Source organism: Cucumis sativus, chromosome 4, assembly GCF_000004075.3.
Source record: "Cucumis sativus cultivar 9930 chromosome 4, Cucumber_9930_V3, whole genome shotgun sequence".
NCBI lineage: Eukaryota > Viridiplantae > Streptophyta > Magnoliopsida > Cucurbitales > Cucurbitaceae > Cucumis > Cucumis sativus.
In genome coordinates this window covers 18,877,159-18,900,970 of record NC_026658.2, presented here as the reverse complement: position 1 = coordinate 18,900,970, position 23,812 = coordinate 18,877,159, and the positions used below count along the sequence as shown (strand labels likewise).

The window sequence follows — 23,812 nt, the reverse complement described above, 5'->3', positions numbered from 1 at the left end:
TTAGAAATATTACATCCCAAACTAGAGATTACATATAAATAAGTATGTAACAAAAGAACAACACACACCCCATACAGCTTCTTCACAAACTCCAAAACCACACCTCTTATTGCAATATCATCATATGCTACAAAGAAATTGCGGTAAACAATATGAATCAAATGAGTTTTGAGCACTTGCTTAAATGGAAAAACCAAGAGAAAAAGAGAGAAACAAAACAAGAAAAGGGTTTCACTTTCCGAATGCCATGTGTTGTACATATTAACGCATAACAAAGAAGCATACTATACTTATCAACATAAACTTAAACACCGAACCTTCATGTTTTACCCAGACAAAAAGTAAATAACAACAACAAGAATACTCATAGTGAGAACATTAAATTTAAATCCAACATAAGTTGCCACAAAAAAACAATAGATTCAACTCTATCAACATAAAAAAATAAATAAATAAAATCAAACAACAATTTAAAGTCATTTACAACCTTAAACTAAAGTTGAACAATAAATGAATAGGTTTTGAAGGTGAAGATCTATAGAATGAAGAGGGAAAATGATGAGGAATGGAGAAGAAAGATGGTGGGGTGGAACAACGATGACAGAGACGATGAGGTGAATGACCAGTAGGAAAGGTGACATTAGATGGTGAGGGGGCGACAAAATATGGAGAGGCAACGTCAGACGATGAGGAGCGATGACAAAGCAAATCTAGAGTTTGAGCTCGAAAGGGTTTCACCGACTTGGGAAAATATTAGGGTTAGAAAAAAATTTGCGATTTTGCAAATCCATGGAAGTTTTAAAGATGTTGTGAGTTCTAATATCTATGGACGCACTATCTTCTAACAATGCTTTTGTCCGTCGGAAGATTTTATTTTTCTTGTAGTATGAGGTGAAAATTTTGGTCCCTATTTATGGCAATAAACACGTAGTATGTAATTTTATAAGGAAATAGTATATAATTAAAGTGTTATTTATTTATTTATTTCAATAAACTAAAGTTCTAATACTAATTTATGTAACTTGAATAGTATATTGTCAACATGCGTAGATTTTGTTTAAATAGTAATTTAAAAGATCTATAATATATATAGATATATATGGATAAAGTTTGGTGTCTTATCTTAATAACATTATGCATATATGATCCAATAGTATATAAGATCAAATGGGTAAAACATAGAGTCTCTTAGTAAAAAATAGGGATGAATTATTTCAAAGTATATGTGATAAAAATGGAATGAAACAATTGTGAGCTTTTATTCCAACTCTTTGATTAATATTGGAAAGTTAGTTTTGATAGAAAAGATAGAAAATATATAAAAAGAATACATTTATAAATAATTGCTAATCATGATTAAAAATATAACCTCCCATTGATTTCCCACTTCAATTATAAGCTTTATTTGTTCAAAAGAAAAGCAGATGATGATGAGAGACAAGAATTTTTGCCTCGTCAATATGAAAGATATTTTTACACATTCAAACAAAATGGCTAATCATGATTACATTTTGTTAATCAAATTAGAAATTTACCAATGTTTTAATCAAAGGCATTGTACTCACGAGCTGGTGGTTTAGGTTATTTGAAATTGGTATTCCACAAATAATATTGTTTTCGTTACATTAGACTCGGTTCGTGTAACACAATTGGATTTAATGTTTTTCTATTTGGTGTTGTTTATGCATATTAATCACCAAACATGTGTATATGCCCATTAAATCTTGGTGTTTTTATTTTTTTCTTTTCATCTTCTTTCTTCTCTTCTTCTTCTACAATTTTTATTTTTTATTTTTTTTGAAATCATGATTTTTGTTTTCAATCGATCATAAATCTTGTATTATTTTTTTCTATTTGGTTTAAGATCGTGTACCAAATATAAAAGATCTTGCTACACGATTTTAAATCGTTGGGATACTGGTACACGGTCGTTTAGATTTAGCTAAACAATTGTGTAGCTAAATCTAAACAACATTCGGTACAAGATTTGAATCAAATATAAAATATCTTAAAATATTTGTTGGGATATTGGTACACGATGGTTTAGATTTGGGTACACGATCGTGTAGCCAAATCTAAACATTTGTGTACGAAATATAAAAAAAATGTACAAGATCGTGTACTAAATATAAAAGATATTATTTGGTACACAATCTTGAAAACAAAGCGTTAGGATATTCATTTGGTACATGATCTTGAAAAATAATTGATGAGATACTGGTTCATGATTGTTTAAATTTGGGTATACTATTGTGTACCAAACTTAAACGATCTTGAATTAAACAGCCAAGATCGTTTAAGTTTGGTACGCGATCGTGTATACACACGTATCATGATCGTATAAGAAAAATTACTCGTGCGAGTGGTCAACTAATCGCATGTTGGTTGGGGCATTTTTTGTATTTTCCATTGAAGCCCTGTAATTTTTTTCTATTTTTAAAATTATTATATACAATATAAATATTTTGTCAAATTGTTATACTTTTTAACCACCCCTATATATAAAACATTTGAGGTTTGTTTTTAATATTTGACAAAACCAAAAGTTATTAATATTTATAACAAAAGTTTGATTAGACCTAATTTTTGTTTTTTATAATTCTAAAATGCCCTTAAGAATTATAAATACATTGTAACTAATTTAATAAATTTACGGTCTCGGATTATATTAAAATTTTCTTTATTCTTTCTTTAAAAATTGAAAATATATTCAGAGCATTTTTAAAAGTAGCAAAATAAATTAAAATATTTACAACCTATAGCATAAAATTTTGGATTCTATCAATGATAGAAATCGATAGACTTTTATCACTGTCTATCAATGTTACTGACATAAGCATATCAGTGTCTATCAATGTTTATTATTGATAGAAACTGAAATTTTGTTATGGTAAATATTTTGTCAAAATTACTATTTCTGACAATTTTCTAATATATTACGTAACTTGTTTTAGATTTGTTTACAAATTAGATATTATATTTTTTCAAATGTATTTTGCATATTATTATGGAAATACTATTTAAAAATTTCTTTACCAATATTCTAAATAAACCTTGGGCACTATGGATTGTGTGACGTCACTTTCAAATTATTTGAGAAATAGATGAGTTTAGTGAATGTGGGTGTGAAGTCTAGTCATGTGAAAATGAGAAAGATGAGAAGGATGAATATAATTGGGAAGGACCTAAACAACAATGGCTAATTAAATTGAAATGAAATTGGTCTTCTCCATTCGTCATCTTCAATGGATGGAGGTTGTAGATTCTTGTGTTTTGAAGGTAGAAAAATGGAGAACTCATCATTAGGAGGAGAATCTCTAATCACCACCATTTAACCATTCTTTCAATACAATTATCTAGTGTTAAGGTGAAGAAGAAGATGGCGACTAATAGGGAATCCAATGGAGGAAAGTATGAGTAATAATTTCTGTTGGAAATGATTGTGAGCCTAAGCCCATTATTTCATGCCAACAGTTTGGGGCCATTTTTCAGCATGATCATTGGTTTATTCTTCAACATCAACAACTTCTTCGTTTGGGCTACATATGAGCCATGGAGGAGTGTCTGTCTTCATTTTAGGCTTATCACTTTGGGCTTTCCACTATAAATACTTGGCTTCACAACATTTCTTAGTAACAAAAAAAAATTCTCTCTTCCAAATCATCTCTTTCATTCTTCTGTCCATCTTCATTTTTCACAAGTTTCGAATTTCTTTTTAGCAATATTTATTTGTTTCTATTCCTTGTTTCGGTGAGTGCACGTTAGAATAAGGAAGTCATATTAACCTTACAGAGCAATCGATAACACGATTAGCACCATGGTCCGCTCTAATTACTTTTAGGACAATGGTTCGTCATGACACAATAATTGAACTTTATTCAACATTACAACATTCATTCTTAACATTCTAAAAGCAATTAGCACAATGTTGATCAAGATCTCCAACAAAGTTCTACCGGATCTATCTAAACTCGAACCGCTTGATGGAACAAATTATAGCCAATGGTCCAAAAAATTATTGATCTTCTTCGAGCAACTGGAAGTCGATTATGTTCTTACCACCGATCCACTGTCTGATCCTTAGTAAAATCATTCTAACACCTACTTCTGATCCAGAATCATCCATAGGTCCTCCTGTCGTTGTTGTTGACCAAGTGAAGCAAGTATCCACAGTCGATTATGAGAAATACTCACAGATCAACAAGACAGTTTGCTGGCATTTATTAAACCACTTGTCAGATCCAATGTTTGATTTGTTGTGGCTAAAAATCTTCCAAGGATATTTGAAGCATTTTGGAATCTTGGTATGGTGCAGATGATGCAGATGATGCAGGACAGAAAAAGTATATTGTTGGAAAGTGGCTGCAGTTTCAGATGAAAGACAACAAGTCTATTGTGGAACAAATTCACAAATATGAAAACCCAGTGGCAAATGTTCTATATGAAGGAATGAAGATGTGTGAAATACTCCAAGCGAATGTACTGCTCGAGAAATTTTCTCCATTATGGAACGACTATCGAAATCACCTGAAGCACTAAAAGAATTAAGGACTTGAAACTTCAGGAGATGATTAGTTTTGAAACTTCAGGAGTTCATTAGCCACATGCAAGAAGCCATTAGATTGAAAGATAAGCTCACTTTTACAAATCTAAATTTTATTAATGCTAACCTCGTTGAATCTTCTACTATTAACAAAGATAGGTCCAAGTAGGTTAAAAGGCTCAATGGGAAATCCTCACAAAAGAGGGGACAGTTAAGGGGGAGAAATATCGATAAGAAGAAGTTGATATGTTATGTCTGTGGGAAGGAGGGACACAAATCTTATCATTGTCATCAAAGGAAAAGGAGACCAAACTAGAAACCTGTACCACAAGCCAATATTGTTGAACAATATGACAATGTCATAGCAGCTATTATGAAGGTCAACCTAATTGAAAGTAAAACTAATTGGATTCTCAATACTAGAGCTTTAAGACATTTCTGCACCAATCGATAACTTCTCCATGACTATGAGAACACTACAGATGGAGAATACGTATTTATGGAAACTCAGCTGCTGCAGGAGTACTCGAGAAAGGGAAGATTATTTTGAAATTAGCTTCTAGAAAAACTTTATCTTTGAGTAATGTTTTGTATGTCTCCTCCCTACGTATGAACATGGGTGTCTAAGAGTTTGTTGAATCAGGTGGGTTTTAAGATTGTATTGGAAGGTGACAAAGGTTGTCCTCACCAAAAATGAAGAATTTGTCGATTAGGGGTATCTGTCTAATGATTTGTTTGTACTCAATATTGTTTCGATGAATGCAAATGCTTCTAGTTCCACTTACGTAGTTGAATCTATTGATATATGGCTAGACTAGGTCATATAAATTTCATCAATTAGGAAGCTTAAGGATTTCAAACTAATTAATGCATCAGAATCACATGAAACTGGAAATGCCCTGTTTGTGTAGAAAGTAAATATTTTAAGAAATCTTTCAAACCATTTGTGACTAAAAGTACTGATGATAGAAATAATTCATTTTGATATAGATGTCTTAAAAAACACTACAAATAAAGGTGGAAAAAATTATTATGTATTTTTTATTGATGATTTTTTTAGATTTACTAAGATTTTTCTTATAAAACAAAAGATGAAATTGGTAGCATGTTTTTGAAATTTAGGGCAGAAACTGAAAATTAGTTAGGTAGAAGGATAAAAAAATTAAGATCAGATAGAGGTGGTAAGTATAGTGATAAATCTCTTAAAGAATTTTGTGAATCAAATGGTATTGTTCGTGAATTTACTGCCCTTTATTCACCACAACAAAATGGTATCGCAAAACAAAAAAAGACAACCCTTAAAGAAATGATAAAGTTATGTTATTAAACTCTGGATTATCTAATAATATGTGGGAGGGAAGCCATGTTGTCTGCATGTTTTGTTCTTAACAAGGTTCCTCACAAAAAGAATATGCACCAAATCTTTCCTACTTGAGGGTCTGAGGATGCTTGGCTAAGGTGCCATTTCTTGCATTGAAGAAGTATACGGTAGGTCTAAAATCTTTGACTGTATATTTATCAGTTATGCTCAAAATAGTATTGCATATAGGTTTATGTGTTTAAATGATAAAATCATTAATGAAGTTAGGGATGCAAAGTTCTTTGAGCATATTTTTTAATTACTTTAAAGAAAATTAAATCTCTGTTTGTTCCTTGTCTGCCTAGCAGTATGCATGATCTTGAAAACCCCTCTGCAGTTTGTAAAACATATGAATCTGAAACTGTTAATACATCTAATGTAATATGTGAATTAGAACCTAGAAGAAGTAAAAGACAAAGAATTGAGAAAAGTTTTGGACCAAATTTTATAAGCACCTTTCTAGTGGAAAGGCACGGTGAAATCGACTATAATTTCACAAGTTTATATCTAAAAGATGAGGATCGTAAAACTTACCAAGAAGCCTTAAACTTTGTAGAGTCGAATATGTGGAAGGAAGCTATTAAGAGTGAACTAGATTTTCTAATAATGAATCAAACATGAGAATTAGTAGACCTTCCCAAATGAAGTAAACCAATTAAGTGCAAGTGGATCTTTAAAAAAGAAACAAGACTAGATGTGTCAATAGAAAGATATAAGGCTAGATTAGTAGTGGTAGGGTATACTAACAAACAAGGTATTGACGACTTTGACACGTATTCCCTTGTAACCAAGATATCTACAATCAGGGCATTAATTGCACTAGCTGCCATACGTAGTCTTCTTATTCACCAAATGGACATAAAAATTATTTTTCTAAATGGTGATCTAGAAGAAGAAATCTATATGACACAACTAGAAGGGTTCAAAATTACTGGCCAAGAAAATAAAGTATGCAAACTTTAAAAAAAATCTCTCTATGGTCTTAAACAAGTTCCTAAACAATGGTATGAAAATTTTAGTAACACATTAATAAACAATGAGTTTAAGGTAAATTCTTCAGATACATGTGTTTATTCAAAGTTATTTGGAACTAATTGTGTAATAATATGTTTGTATGTTGATGAAATGTTGATCTTTACAACAAACATGGAATTAATAAATAATACCGAGTTGTTCTTGTCATCACATTTTAAAATTAAAGACATAGGAGAAACAATCATAATTCTTGGTGTTAAAATCAGAAAAACTGAAAATGGTTTATCCTTGTGTCAATGTCATTATGTGGAGAAAATACTAAAGAAATTTGATTCTTTTGATGTTTCTCAAATGAGAACTCCCTATGATGCAAGTAAACATCTTAAGAAGAACAAGAGAGATAATGTGTCTCAACCTGAATATGCAAATATCATAAGTAGTCTTATGTATTTAATGAACTATACTAGACCTGATATTGCATATACTGTCAGTAGATTAAGTAGATATACACATAATCCTGATAGACATCGCTGAGATGTTTTACGTCATATGTTGAGATATCTTAAAGGAAAAAAAATCATTGCTTGTAGTTATTAACAAATTTCCTATTGTATTATAAGGATATTGTGATGCAAACTTGGTTACAGACAAAGGTGTGGTTAACTCTACTAGCTTGTGGCTATGTATTTTTGCTCAAATGTAGAGCAATATCTTGGAAGTCTGCAAAACTTACTTGCAATAGCTAGATCCATTATGGAATATGAGTTTATTGCATTAGAATTGGCCGGACAAGAAGCTGAGTGGATTAAAAGCTTGCTAGGAGATGTACCATTGTAGGGAGCATTTGTACCTGTGTCTATACATTGTGATTCATAAGCGGCCATAGGTATTGCCAAGAGCCATGTTTATAATGGTAAAAGAGGACATATACGTCTTAGACATGGAGTTGTGAAACATTTGCTGAAGGAATGATTTATTTTCTAAGAGTTTGTTTGGTTTAAGAAAAACTTGTTTGATCCTTTAACTAAAGGATTGACTAGAAATGTGGTTCAGATTCTGGGCCTAAAGTCCTTTAGTGATCTATAACATTTGATATTAGGTGATCTATTGTGATATACTTGATGGTCTATAGCCCATTGCATGGATAGTTCTTAAATGAACTTGATGGATGATACTCAAATATTTGAGTAATCCATAATTTGTATGGATAAAGATGAAGTCTCCATCTAGAAGAATCAACTAAAAGAATAACATTTTACATTTTAATAAATGACAAACTTAATTTTACATCGCAAGAATGACGAAACAAATTGAAATAAAATAAATAGAAATTGGCAAAAGTCTATAATACACCTAAATACATAGTCTGTCAAATATATATATATATATATATATATATATATATATGTATATATATATATAATTACACATTAGAGTCTAATCAATCAACATAATCGCACTAACCAAGTCCTATTTAAACAATGCACGACTCCATCTTCAAGCATATGATCTCAAAGCCTCCATCTTCCATCTTCATGCTCGCCATCTACAACCTTTTCCATCTTACATACATGATACCTTTATAAAACATATAAAACACACTACAAAAATTTATAAAACATATCAATAGCTTCAAAGATTAATTAATTTAATATGTATTACAATTGTCCTCTACGAGTGTTCATGTGTTGAAATCGATCCATATAAGTTTATTATCTAACTTATCCAATAAAATTTTTGCAATATCAGCTATAAGACAATCATTCATCCATTGATCTCTCATTCGATCATGCAGTTGAGTCGTCACAATATTCATAGCAGAAAATTTTCTCTCTAGAGTAACTGTTACAATCGGTAAAATTAATGTCAATGTGAGCAACCGATAAACTAATGGGTGAACCTTATCTCTTTTCGTAATGACCATTTACACTAAAAGATCACCAATGTTTTTTAGTTCAACAAACTGTGAACACATATAAATAATGTAATTTTGAAGTTGGTCCTCAAGCATAGAGAGTTCAATAGCTGAAAAATCTCTTAGATAAACTGAGCAAATCAACTAAGTTTTTGTCAATAAAAAAACAGCAAATGGATTACTCGGATTCAAATAGGTCACACAGAGAAACAGTTCAATACTTGTTTTAGTACAATGATTATTCAACTCTTGAAGAAGTTGCATATCAATGACAATATAGAAGACTTCAATACGATAATGATGCAAATTTGTAATTGGTTGAGATTTCGGCTTTGTCGTCCTCAAACTAAAAACATAGCATCCATTTTAAGAACTTCAATACCTAGGGACACGAAACAACTCTCTCTAAGGAACTTGACAAAATAGCCTCGTAACTTTGGAAGAAGGGGTGCCTCCTCACAAAAAGGGTCGCAGTGACCAGGCTTGGGTGACTGTTTACCAAAAACACAGGTCTCCGCAAAGTCGTAAGACCATGTATGGGGGCTGACGTCTATCTAGTGCCGAAAGGTCAAGGAAGTTGGTGACCTTCATGACTATTGCAGAAATTAGAAACTCTTTCCAATAATGAATCCCAAACCAGAATCTCTCGTTAATTGTAGTCCATTGTAGTCCACCTTTACAAAAGTTTATAAAATTCATGGAATATTGTTGTGAGAGTGGAAGTTTAAATCATTGAATTGATGCACTTTGTTTTTTTTTCTAAATATTTGTTAGATAACAAATGACAACTAGAAATAAGCTAGGATTTTATCTTAGTTAAATTTTTTTCCCTCTTTTTAAAAAATTATCTTCATTTTCGGAGTGTTTGGAGAAATAAAATTACTGAAAATTAGAATAGATTCAAACCCGACTTGATAGTGAGAACACAACCACTGCACTACAACCATACTCTGTTTAAAATAAAACATTGTTTAATATATATTGTAATCTGACGCTTCAAAAAATCAATATTAAAATACAAAAACCAATAATGTTAAGGGGCACGTGCCACCACTAGCCCCTACATAAATCCGTCGGTGGAGTGTACTGGTCTTTTTTTACATTTCAAAGGTTTTTGCTTTTCTTTTCTTTTCTTTTCTTTTTTGTGATTTTTGTATAAATAATAAGTATGCGTTTTGAGCCTAACTTTTAAACTTATTTGTCAAATCTATTATCAATATTGTAATCACAACAAACAGAGAATAATATATGTATTATAGATTTGAACCCAACGAATTCATGTTGCAAATTTACTCACCTAATTTTTAAGTATGGAGAGTAATTTTTGTGTGCTAAGAAAGAACATATCTCCATCTATATTAACGTGGAACGAGTAGAGTTAGGAAAACTAAATGCGATCTAAGAACTTACCAGAACGCTGGAGGGGATTTGCTAAATACGAAAGTACCCACAAAACTTCATGGTCCACCAATGTCTATTTACGTAATTTAAACATTGAAGGGTGAAGGCTGCAAAAACCCCTCCTAAACCCTAGACCATTCTTTGTTTTAGGGTTTGAAGTTGAGATTCATTTTCTCTGATTGCTTCAGATGGCTAAACGTTTGCTTCCATTGCTGAATCGCGTTCTGATCGAGAAGATCGTTCCCCCTACCAAGACCAATTCCGGCATTTTGCTTCCTGAGAAGTCCACTAAGGTGAATCTTCCTTCCCTCTCTCCCCCATTTCTTTTTCCATTTCCCTTCAAACAAAATGTTCGTTACTTTGTATGGAATTCGTCGGAAATTCCATTTCCCCTTTCCTTTTCGTTGTTTTCTTACCCTGATTCTCGAAATTTGCGACACTGAATTCTCTGGGACGACTACACTCGTTTTCTTTCATGGGTATTCTTCTAGTGTCATTTCCGTTTATGCCTATTTTCTTTTTTTGCCTTTTCTCGTTTAATAGTTACTTGGGTTTTTTAGCTCATTTATTGGTTCTCTGATTCATTTCAATATTAACCTATTTAAAGAAGACTTTTAATGTGAATGTTTTCATTTCTTCCTGATTTCAGTGTTAGCGAATGTTCAGTGATGCGATTTGTAACAAACTTTCTCTTTTTTAAGAACGATTGCTTAACAGTTAACGTAGATGTGGATGTAGCTGCTGAACTGTGTGCATGGGATTAATCCGATGCGATCTTTTATTTATTTATTTATTTTCAGCAGAAATCTATATTAGTTCATAAGGATTTTTTTTTTCCGTGGATGAGCTTTGCTGAATAACTTTGATTTAGGGGCCCTTCCTTCCATCAGGATTTTTTTAGATTCAGAATGATTCGACTATTTTGCTCATGATAAGTTTAAGTAGTCCATGGATTCTGGCTTGTGTTTTATAACTTAACTCCCTGCATTAGAAGGACTAAATTAGCAAAACCTTTCTTCCTGGAATAGTATTTCTGAGTTGTCGAAGGTGGTTGTTATGAGTCTTATGTTTTCATTTTGCATTTTGAAGAGTTTTTGTAAGGTTAGATACTATCATGCATGGTTGGGTCCCCTTTCTCTAGTGGGCTCCCATTTTTTGGTTGAATTTTTTATGCTACTATATCTTTTCATTTTTTTCCTCAATCAAAGTTGTTATAGAAGAAAAAAAGTTGTTGTGACAGTTCAGCTCAGCTTTGTTACTCAATTTGTGGATGTTTATCGTGTCTTTTTTACTTATTTTTGTTCCTCAACTAGCTCAACTCTGGAAAAGTTATCGCTGTTGGTCCTGGGGCTCGTGACAGAGAGGGAAAGATTATTCCTATCTCTGTAAAGGAAGGTGACATGGTTCTCCTACCAGAATATGGAGGAAATGAAGTCAAGCTTGGAGAAAAGCAGTATGTATACCTGTTCTATTGCTTTATTTATTTAGTTTTTGTCTGTTATTTGATCAAGAATTTGGTTTTAAAGTTAACCTGGAAGTTGAAGTGCCCTCAATTTCTCCATATGGCCTAGTCTTTGATCGTTTTTTAAGATTTTGTTGCTCTTGAACTTGCATGCTGTGCTGAACTTTTGGCTGTATTCTGGTGTTGTCAAATTTTTTTGTTGTTGACCGGTTTACTCTGGCTTGGTCAATTCACGGTTATCTTTGATGTGTCAAGAAATTTTTTTTTATTGTTTGGTACTGCATTATCAGCTGTTTGCTAAGACCTTGAAAACTAGTTTTGATGGTTCTCATCAGCAGTTGGGTTGGGTTAGACTAGACTGTTGTCGATTGCTTTGAGTTAGAATAGTCAGCTATAGGGATTGCCTTGTTTTAATAACTCTAAGCATTGTGTCAGTTAACTTTTCCATGAACAAAGAACAAAACCATAAATCTACAATAATGTATTTTTTTTTGTTCTGAAATTCTGATTTAAATTCAACGCTAACTTGAGGCTGCTGATGCTGGATATGGAGACATAAGCTCAGTAACTGTAATTACTTACGAATTTAGACTATTATTGAATTATCTTCCACCCTTTGGTAGGCCGTTTAATGATCTTTGTGTAAAGGTTAAATATATGTTTTATCCCTCAGTTTTGGTTAAAGATTTTTCTAGTTAATCCTTAACATGTTAAAAATTTTCAATTATAACCTTTATGTTAAGTGTATGTTATATCTCATTACATATAGTTGATGGTAAGTTTATGTGATATGGTACTTGTTGGGTTAGTAGAATTTTATGAAAGGATTCAAGTCATATAAGACTATAAGAGGAAATTTTCTAAGTAGACATCATTTTCGCTCCTTAACCCTCAGTTTTCACTCCAAATTTTTGCCAATTGACCAAGTGTCATGGCACCTATTCTGATAATTAACCATAATTACTAACGAAAGTGGTAAACATAAAGACCACATTGGAAACATTTGAATTGAAACGAGGACCAAATTGAAATAATATGCAACAAACATGAAGCACTGAAACATACATCTAGTCTTTTATTCAAATACAAGTCCCTTGTGTTGACAATTCGGATTGGCCACTTTTCTTTTATTTGGAGGGCTGTTTCTTCTCTCTACTTAATTGCTGGTGAATGATTTTGTCGTTTGATTTCAGGTTCTATCTATTCCGCGACGAAGATCTATTAGGAACACTTCATGATTGATTGATCTTGTGAAAGTTGGAATGTTTTTCCAAGTCTTAAGCTTCGAGATCTAGAGAGCTATTTTCTGTTGTTTTTACTTGAGTGAGACTTTGATAACATATATTTACGGTCAGAAGACAAAATATTATATGAATTTTTGGTATTTCTCACTCAAACATTTTTTAGGAATCTTGTACGATTGTTGTGCTATTTCTACTTTACCTCATGTCTGACTATAGAGATATATTGATTTGGGTGTGAGATAATTAGTTCAAAATGGTTTTTTGATTTAAAGATATGGGAGCACTTTGAAATTGAATCAATGAAATAATTTTCAAGTAATTTTGTTGATGCTAATGGGCTAAAAGATCAATTTGGCGCTGTTGTATTACAATTGATTGATTCCTCATGAGGGGCATCAAAATTAAAGTTGTTCTTAATTATTATTATTATTTGTTTTGGTACAACAATTCTAATTCTTCAAGTTTTGAATTTGAATTGAACACTTGATTGGAATTTTGGGCCGGGTCATTATAGATTGTATGGATCTTGGGGACGAACTAAAAAGATTGCGGAGATTTAATAAAGAACTTTTCAAGGGAAGATCTGAGAAAGCTACCAAACTCTACGTATCGGACAAATGGAGAAAAGGAAGTATGGCGGAAAGTCTAGGAGTCAAACTTGGATTTCTATATCTTGGGCCTATGGTATTATCATTGTGGAGTATGGAATCAAACGTCCTAGATCTTGGATGAGGGTTATGACAATTATTTGCAAAGTTAAACTTACTTTAGCTAGTGATTAATTACGAATGTTAGGTTGAATCATACAAATATTGATACCAAATTGGTTTTAATTATAAAACATAGCCTTTGGTCAGAGAATATTTTTTAAAGAACTTCTATTTAGATATGAATATGGTTAGTAGCGTTGATGATTCCTTTATTTGTGGGCAAATTTCCATTTCCATTTCCATTTCGTAGTTTGAGCCTTGAGGATGGGCTAAGCCCTAAGAAAATAAAACAAATTGAGCTCTTTAAACAACACACTTCAAATGATCAATGATTGTTAATTGATGGATTAGTTGAGCTACTCAAGGAAAATTAGAACAAAAAATACATCCTTTAAATCACTTTTAATTTTTCTTTTTTTCTTTTTTTAAATTTGAGAAAAACTCATTCATGTTCTTATTGCTCATCTTAATTAAAACTAATGATGTAAGATCAGTTTAGATTAAATGGTACCATGATAGAATGATAAAATACGTAGCCTAATATTATAGGCTTTTTAAATGAGCATGTTTAACTTTACTTAAATGTACTAATTTAGGGCTACTTTTAAACACAACACACAGGCCACTTTAGTGAATCTGAAAAGTTTTATTTGGAATCTTTTCACTTTTTTTATTCACTTAAACATGAAAAGGATTGATGATTGTATTGGTTGTTCTAGGCTTTTAATTATATTGCCTACTTCTAAATTATAACATGCTTTATCTTCAAATAGTTAAAATGGATTGTTTCATAGTTCCTCTTTTTCTATTACTGTTGTTACAAAATTATACTACAAACAAAATATGATTCGTTTTATTTACGACATTAAATATATACATATAACTATTCTCTAATAAATATTACTTTTCAATCTATTCATATCTAATAATAATTCGTGTCTTATTCACTCACTTATATTCATATCCACTTCAAGTTTTTTGATTTTATCATTACATATTAAGGTTTTCTTTCAATTAAAAGTTTTTACTATTATTAACGAGGATGAAAAGTTATTATTTTGTTATATATAAAGTGAGTTTAATAAAATGAAGTGACCAAATGGTAATAGGACGACATGACCTTAATAAAGGGTTAAAACGATCGTGGTTTAATTCATGATGACTACTTAGTTTATAGGATTTAACATTATATAAGTTTCTTCGACAGTCAAATATTGTAAGGTCAGATAAGATGTTTATAAGATTAATCCAAGTGTGCGTAAGCTCACATATAACTCAATACTTATGTGAAGAGAGAATATATACAAAGCCAAAAATAGCACCCTATTATTAAAATGAGCTTAGGGAGAAGGTTGGCTTCACACAAGGTGTTCGATCTCAACTTAACAAAATAACGACATGCAAGTTCCATCTAAAAGCATTACTCTCTATAACCAAAATTAGTGTAGAGAAAGGTGCTCAACTTTAATCACGTTGAGGTTGACTCTAGCCAAACATAAAATAAGACAAGTGCTTCGATATGATGAGTTGTAAACTCATCCCAAAGAAGCTATAAAATTTTATTAGCACAAGAGGAGATTCATTAAAATTAAAATTTTCTATCCTTAAACTTAATTTAATTTCTAAATTGTTTGATTAAGTTTTTGTGTTTATTTAATAAATAAATAAACATATTAAACTCTTCTTAAAAGGAGTTAGGTTAAGTAGGTTATGTATATATGTATATTGTGGATTGGAGAAAGTATGAATTTGGATGGAATGGATGAAGATATAAACTAAAGTTCTTGGTAAAGAGAGAATCACAATTATTGCTTTTGCCTAATCCTATTTCTTTTTTTTTTCTTTAAGAAAAAGAAAAAACAAATCAAAAGGCCAATTGGAATATTTGACTTCTTTATCTTTGTTATTATATTAATTTTGTGGTAGGTTTTTGACATTTGTTCTTAAGAAACCATGTGTATGGTATAGTCTTCTCAACATGTGAATTCTCAAAATTATTTGGGCTTAGGAAACAATGCATTTTAACAAACAATTTAATATTGTGAAAGCGAAAAAGGTAGCGTGTAGTACTTCTCTTCTACTTAAATGTTCAAATATCTATGAATTCAAAGTTTAGAAAGGTGTCATAGACTACTCCTTTCATTTGTCGACATAGCTAACACATTATTATGAACCACGTAAATCTTCAAGTCCCTTTTTTTTTTGTTCTTTATTCTTTACTCATCAACTTTGTTCCGTTGCAACATTTACGAGTTTTATTTTATTTTCTAAAATCTACTATCCATACTAATTTATTGATGATGTAAAAGTATTATGAGATAAGCGATAAGCATGGTAATTCGTTTATTTGTATAGTTAATCAACGTTAACTTAGGTTAACTAATTATGGGAAATATTCTATAGTTTTAACAAATATTTTGGTCATTGGAGTGACATGAGATAAAATGTATTCATTTTCATTATCAAAACAAAAGTATGTGATTTGAATTTATTTTTATATCCATTTGGAGTGAGATGAGGTAAAATGTATTATTATTAATTAATGAATTTAAAGGAATAGTATTAACTTAATTTAATTTTTAAAATTAACTAATATAAATTAAGAATGGAGTGTCCAACACAATTGGTTATAAGTGTAAACTAATTATATTTTGAAACAAAAGCAAACTCTTTTGAATGAAAATTGATATTAAACTAAAAAATGAAGATTGAGGATATTAAAAGTATAATGTTTTGTGGAAGCACCAAATTTTGAAAAAAGAAACACAACAATATAATTATTAAAGGAATGCCCTTTTGAATTCAAAATCAATATATGATAACGAATGAACTTAGCATAAAGATTATAGACTCCATTTGATACATTATTTGGAAGGCAATTTGAAAGCAAAATAAATATTTGTTGTCAAATATAGTTTAAGCTTCCAAATTCAACCACCCTTATTAATTGGTTAGAAAACAACTTTTTTCACCAATTAATTTGAAAGCCTACTTCAAATCTTTCCCCTTATTATTAATATCATCATCATTTTATAACCCATAAAGTCAGCAAATACCTAACAGAACAGAAACAGCCACCCAAAGGCTAAGGTTATTTATTAATTGGTCACTAGGCCTACCCATCCATATGAACCCCACCCCATGCCTCTCTCTAACTTAATTTCCCTTATATATTTTATCCTATATTACAACTTGGAATGCCTAAGTTTTTACCATAAAGTCTATGTATATTGAGTGCCCTTTTTGACCTATATTGTAGACTTTTAATGACAGATAATGTTTGTGTGATTGAACCAAAATTTAATCACATTTCATGGGGACACAGAAATTTTCAACTTCTTTTTCTTTACTCTATTTAATTTTTTTTTCTTTTACTTATATGGAGCCTCTTACATTTTTCTTTCCTCATTGTTTTAATAGTACAAAGATTTAATAAAGTGAAATTTAAAATCATCCACATTCTTGACAGATATCCAAATTCCTTCGTCACATAATAACTCCATTAATGAGTTCTTCTTTTCTTTTTCCTTCTTCGTTTTATCCTTGCATCCCTTCACATTTTATCTTCCAAGAATGTGTTTATTGTCTTACTTCATTTTAGTCGAGAACTAAAGTGAAAAATATCTTACTTCATCTTATTTCTTCTACAACTCTTAAATGCTATGAAGTGGCGTCACAACGCTGCATTAATTCATGAGGACCTCAACGGTGCAAACATGCTACAGCAACGCCATTGATCCATTTAGGAAAATTTTGTGGAATTTTGGAAATCTAGAGTTTCCAACCTTTTTCATGATCAAACATTTTAGCCTTAGAGAGAGTTTTAGATGCAGACACGAGGTTAGAAAGTGAAGAAAGTGGTTACAGGTCATTTGTTCATTTCGTGGAGCAATTTAAGAAGTTTCCTTTGTTCTTCATTGACAGAATCACTATGATATATATAGTGCTTTATCCTCACTCTTTATAAGGCTAAATGTGTTTGTTCTAAGGTATTGAAGAAGTATTTGTTGTTAATGTTTACATTTTCCATGGATATTTTGGATTTGGTTATTATTTTTCAATGTTATTGTCTTATTATTTCTATGTTGGTTAGCCATAAATACATGTTGGAGTAAATATTCAATTAGACCTATAACATTGTATCATTGTTTTAAGTTGCCATTGAAAAGTATATAGTTCGGTTAGCAATAAAAGTTGATCATGACTTGCTTTCTAACTTGGATTCCAAGAGGTTAAGTAATCAATTAAATTTGCATGAAAAAATATTGTTTTTATAGAGAAAAAGTTGTAGACTTAAATATATCAACGACACAACATTCCATAAAACTTATGATAGAACCAAATGCAAATCGTTGTGACGTGAAAAAACCTACTTCCTTAAAAAGAAAAAACGACACAATCTCAATTTTAAATCACAAGAAACTAGTTGATCTACGAAGTTATCATAACATCCGACCTATGACATGCACTCGTTAGAAAAAAAAATTTGAGACCCTGAATGCGTTCTTCCTTATGCAACAAGACATCATGCGGCAAGATTGGTTTATGCGATAAGACTGTTATGCAACGAGAAGTGACTACGAGAGGACTGTTATGCGTTTTAAGCTTCTTGACTAGGAAGTAGTGACGTCATCTTTGCGTAAGAAAATCAGTGATTGATTTGACTTTTTCGTCCAATAACAAGAATTTAGGATAAGGGAATGACAGTGACACGTGGTGTTCTGGCATTGGACCAATTCTCACTACTAGACAAAAAGTAATCATTTCGGCATGGAAAACTTCACTGCATGGGCTTATAGATAGAGGAAATCTGGTCACATTGAAGTTGTTTTTACTGTGAGCTTACATGAGAAATAATTAAGAGAATTTTCAAGGTTTTTAGAGATCCAAAACAAGCTTTAATCCGAAAAGATTTGCAAGGAAGCTCTTGGTTGAGAAGTTAGATGAAGAAGCTAACTAATTGTGATTATGAGTAGTTCTTCTTATAAAATGTTTTCCAAAATAAGAAGGATTCCTAATTGTGTTTACATCCTCAATATATTTCTATTGAGACCATGGATGACATAATTTTTCTCATGTCTTCCAACTTTTAAAGTCCAATTCATTTATATGTTATATAGATGAATTGGACTTGATGAGATGAGATGATGAGTATTTGAGAAATGCACAAGACTTTGTATAAATTGAAATGATGAATTGAAATGATCTTTTGTACTCTATGCGATGCGATGCCTCACATTTGTTGTGTGTTCTGGTGTTGGATGTCTATCCTTGTTGTGTGACCTAGGATAAGATGTTTTATTATTGTTATGTGATATGGAATAGAATGTCTCATATTTGCCGTGTAATCTTTTATGGGATGTCTTTTGCTTGTTGTGTGATCTGACATTGGAAGACACATTATGTATAATAGAATTGATGAAACTTGCTAAATGCATTATCTACTCCACGTAGCCACAACTTAACAAAAGAGTAATGATAGACACTTAAGCTAAGAAAAGGATACAAAAATGTAATTTAAATAAGCAGAATGATTCAACAAGATGATTTATGAGATGTTGTATGCGAGATGCATACTATGCAATATGATTTGTGTTGAAAGAGTTCGAAAAGAAATGATTTTCATATGAATTACTACAAATTATTTGAAAGTAACCATTCACATTATTTATAAAAGTAAGTAAAATTGAAATGTTGCAATTTTGTCAATACATTGAATGATTTAATTTAAACTCCATGTCTTGTTAATTAAAATTATTTATAAAGCAATAATGTAAAGTTGATTTATTAAGTGTGTTTATAAAAGACCCCACACGTCAGACATTTTTGTCTAATTTTTCAAATGTTTTTTTTTTTTAATTTTCCTTAGGTAGCAAAGGACATCCAAAATTGAACTTGCAACTTTGAACGTCCACTGTGCCATTTGTGAACACATCATTTTGGTAGTAGCCACTATTAACTCTCACATAGCATGTAAATATTAGGGGAGAAGAGTCTTAATGTTGTTTTGAGTTTTGTATAGTTCTTTTGAAAGATTTTTTTTTTTTATTAAGTACTGGATGCACTCTGTTAAATGAATATCAATGAAGTCTTCCCCTTTCGTTTGAGTTCATATTCCACGTTTAAACTTAATGATGTCTTTAATTCAGCTTACTAGGTGTTTTGCATAGGCAATCACGTCTTCACTTGATCACATAACGTGATTTTTGACCACACAAAAATATATGGGTGAGCTTTGGTCAAGTGAGGTTAATTTTCAATGAAAATCATCGTCGAAACCACCATCTTCGATTTAGAAAATCCAACCGCAGTTCAAAATATGTTGTCTTAAACCGAACAATCGGTCGCATGTTGGGTGTCAGTTTTTGTTTAAGTATAAAAATAGAAATTAAAAAGAATGATTGAAAATTGAAATCAAATAATTAAAAAGTAAATTGAATATATTCTTCAAACCTTAGATCATCTTCCATGTCTTGATTTTGATGGTCTAAGATATTGATTGAGTTTGAATTTAACCAATTGTGAGTGCATGTAATGTAAGAGTCTCCAGCATTTTTGGTGCGAATGAGCTTAACAATTTGAGTTTATAACCACAGACCCTTGAGTACTAAAATGTGACTTAGATGCTACATTAAATACATGTGTAGCCACAATCTTTTTCCATTACCATTTGTATTTCATCTTTCAAATCCACATCCCTAATGGTTTCCAAAATCCTTGAAAAATTACGACCACCAGGATAAAGATCATTAGTTGATACACACGAACTAACACTACAACTAGCATCCGCATTGACCGCAACATCAACCCTTGCACTATAATTGCATCGTCTACAACTAGCATAAACACCTCTAGTTTGCTCATTGTATTCATGAAAAGAAATACATTTTCAATTCTTCTTATCTTAATCTTGGTAATGCATGATCCAAAAAGATCCGTTCAACTATATGTCAAGTGTAGCACCCCAATTTAAGGTAGTTTTAGTTTAATTATCTTGAATTATTTAAGGTATAAGTTTGGTTTATTTAGTTGAATGGAGGTTAAGTAATTTGAATTTTGAAGTTTAAGGGACTAGTGGGATTTAGTGGAATTTTTGGTTAAATAATTAGATATAACAAATTGAAAAAATGTTTATACTGTATAGAACAGTTTTGAAAACGAATAAAGCCCACCAGATTATCGTGAAAAATACTAAAAATACCCTAGTCGACACGCGATAAATCGACCACATGCGTGCGAGTAATATTTTTTTAATGATTGTGTACTACAGTCTAAATGAATGATCTACGATTGTTTAGATCATGATACACGATCATATAGTTTTTTTAAAAAAACAATGGGAGAAATGACTTCAAATTTAAACGATTGTGTTCACCATGGAAAACTATCATGTTGACTATGGTAAGCAATCATGTGTGGTTCAATGTAAATGATCGTTAAAAACTTCAAATTTAACGATTGTGTTGACAATGCTAAGGGATCGCTTAGATAATCATACACGATCGTGTAGTTCTTTTTAAACGATGAGAAAAAAAATGCTTTAAATTTAAAAGATAGTGTTGACCATGGTAAACAATCGTGTTAATCATTTAAAACGATGTGTAAATGATCTTGATATTCTCAAATACAAAGAAGAAGAATATTAAAATAATCAAGAAATAACTTTAAAAAATCTTGTTGAAAATGATGAAGATGAAATAGAAGATTTAAATAGAAAAATAAATCATTTAAAATTAGAAGAAATAAAATCTGGAAGATGAAATAAACGTTTAGATGGTAGTACACAATCGTTTAGAAGAAGATTACTTACGAACGCACATGATCGATTAATTGCGTGTTAATTAGGGTATACATTGTATTTTATTGTGGGTCTGTCAGCTTTTTTTGTTATCAAAATTGTTATGTACATTGAAAATATGGTTTGTTATATTTTTTAAAAAAACTCCGTATTTTTAAGTAATGCTTAATAGATAAATTAAAACTATAAAATTTATTTACTCATCAAAATATCACACAATAGATGTGTAAAAAAAATGAGAAGTAACAATTATTTTAAGGGAAATGATTGAAAATATCATATTCTATCAACGATACACACTAATAGACACTTGATAAAAGTCTATCAGTGTCAACAACATGCAAAGAAAATTTGTTGATATTTATCATTGATAGAATATGAAAGTTTGTTACATTTTGTAAATATTTTGGTTCGTTAGACTATATTTAAAAATGCCCCTTATTTTGACACTCATTTTTCGTTAGACTATATTTAAAAAGGCCCCTTATTTCGATTTACTCGTCTTCTTCACTTCTTCTTCTTCTTCTTTTCAATTTATTCATCTTCTCTTCCAGTTTTTTTCTTCAATGTTTAGTGTATAAGATCTGATCGTTTAAATCTCCTATTTCATCTTCATCATCTTCGACAAGATGTGCTTTGAAGCTATTTCACAATTGTTTAAATATTCTTCTTCATCTTCCTCATCTTCAAGAATATCAAAATCGTTTAAATAACATTTGAACCTTTTTCAAGATTCTTTATATTTCAGTATCAAGATCATTGTAGCGAGTTTGTTTTCAGTAAGAATTTTAAATTTTGTTTTCGCTTCAATTGTTTAGAAGATTAGATTTCTATAAGAATTCTATATTTCATTATCAAGATCGTTTTCATTTTCGTTTTTGGTAAGAATTCTAAATTATTTAGAAGATTAGTAAAAAAATGTGAACAAAGAACTATGAAATGTTGCATTTCTAAATGATTGTATACCAAAATCTAAACCATCACATATGGTATTGTATGATTGTTAGATTTGAAATTTTTCACAATTATTTACATTAGAATACACAATCACTTACCATAATCAACATGATCATTTACCATGATCAATTCGATTGTTTATCATGGTCAACACGATCGTTTAAAATGTATTATTTCGCTGCACGATTGTCTATCCTTGCATTGTGATTATAATCATTTTTTACTTTTTTTCTTTTATTCAATGACAGAGGTACATCTCTATCTATCTCTTGTTATTTGTTTGTTATAATGAATTGTGGGATGAGATATACAGAGATATAGACATCTATCTTTGTCTATTTGTGATGGATAAAAATAGAACTCTATCTTTGTTTATCACATATAGACAAGATAGATGTATATTTCGGTCTGCTTCTTTGAATTTCTCCTATGTAACGAAATGTGTATAAAGATAGACAAAGATATATAAGTCTATTTCTTTCTATCACTACTAAATGCCTAATTTACTTTATAACATAATCATATTTTTATTTTACAGAATACAATGTTTATTTCTATAGTTGTTTTTTTATGTGGAGGTTTATGGAATAGATACAATGTCTATGAGAATTAGAATTTTGGTAGATGTCTGTATCGACTTTACTTGTTCAGTTGATTTAATATACAAAGAGATTCAATTGGATGAGTTGGTAGAATTATTTGTTTTACTGGATTTTGGTAAAAGCAATGTTCAAATTGTGGTGCCAATAAAAAAAGACAAAAATGTTGCTTGGTATTTGGCTTTTGCTAAAGATGCAACTATTAGACATTCATTACTTGCTTATGTAAGTGTTAATTATTTTAGAAGGGTCTTCTTCTACTGTTAGTAGTGTACGAGACAATGATGGTATGTCGTTAAATGTAAGTTCTTTTTCTTCTGTTTCAAATGATGAAGTTGTAAGAGAGATTTCTTATCATGGTGATTTGAAGGAAAAAAATTATTTGAAAGTAAGGAAGTGCTTTCAAAGTGTTTTACATAAAAAAAAAAAAAAAAAAAAAAAGTGAAGAACAACTTTTGTTTGAAACTACAATATCAAATTTGAGCTCTCTTGATTCAGATGTTTGCAAGAAATGTGCAAATGTTATGTTAGAGCATCCTGTTATAAGAAAAGTGAGTTGTGGATGTTATGAAAATACCTTTATGACCATAACTGTTCACTAAACACAACCCAAAGTTGTCACATGCAAGCTTCTTCATCAGTAATTGGTAGTTGCTTGATAGACGATTTTAGGTTCATGTCTACTGATCTTTTCATTCTAAATGTTACACCCCCTTCTAGATCACCTGCTCTAGATCCGAAAAGTGACCTGATGTCAACTGAAATGATCCTCCTTTGAAATAACTTTAGTTGACCACTAACTTGAAAACATAAAGCATTTGCAAGCAGAAGTCTTTAAACTTAAAAAC

General features: G+C 30.8%; 1 protein-coding gene across 1 annotated transcript; it reads left to right on the top strand.

The window, feature by feature from the left end:
• The first annotated feature begins 10,198 nt into the window (after positions 1–10,198).
• LOC101217668 (10 kDa chaperonin, mitochondrial) lies at positions 10,199–13,215 on the top strand. Its single transcript, XM_004144277.3, has 3 exons — positions 10,199–10,487; positions 11,508–11,647; positions 12,850–13,215. Exons 1-3 carry the CDS (start codon positions 10,383–10,385, stop codon positions 12,896–12,898), a joined length of 294 nt encoding a protein of 97 aa, XP_004144325.1. The 5' UTR covers positions 10,199–10,382; the 3' UTR covers positions 12,899–13,215.
• Positions 13,216–23,812: the final 10,597 nt, after the last annotated feature.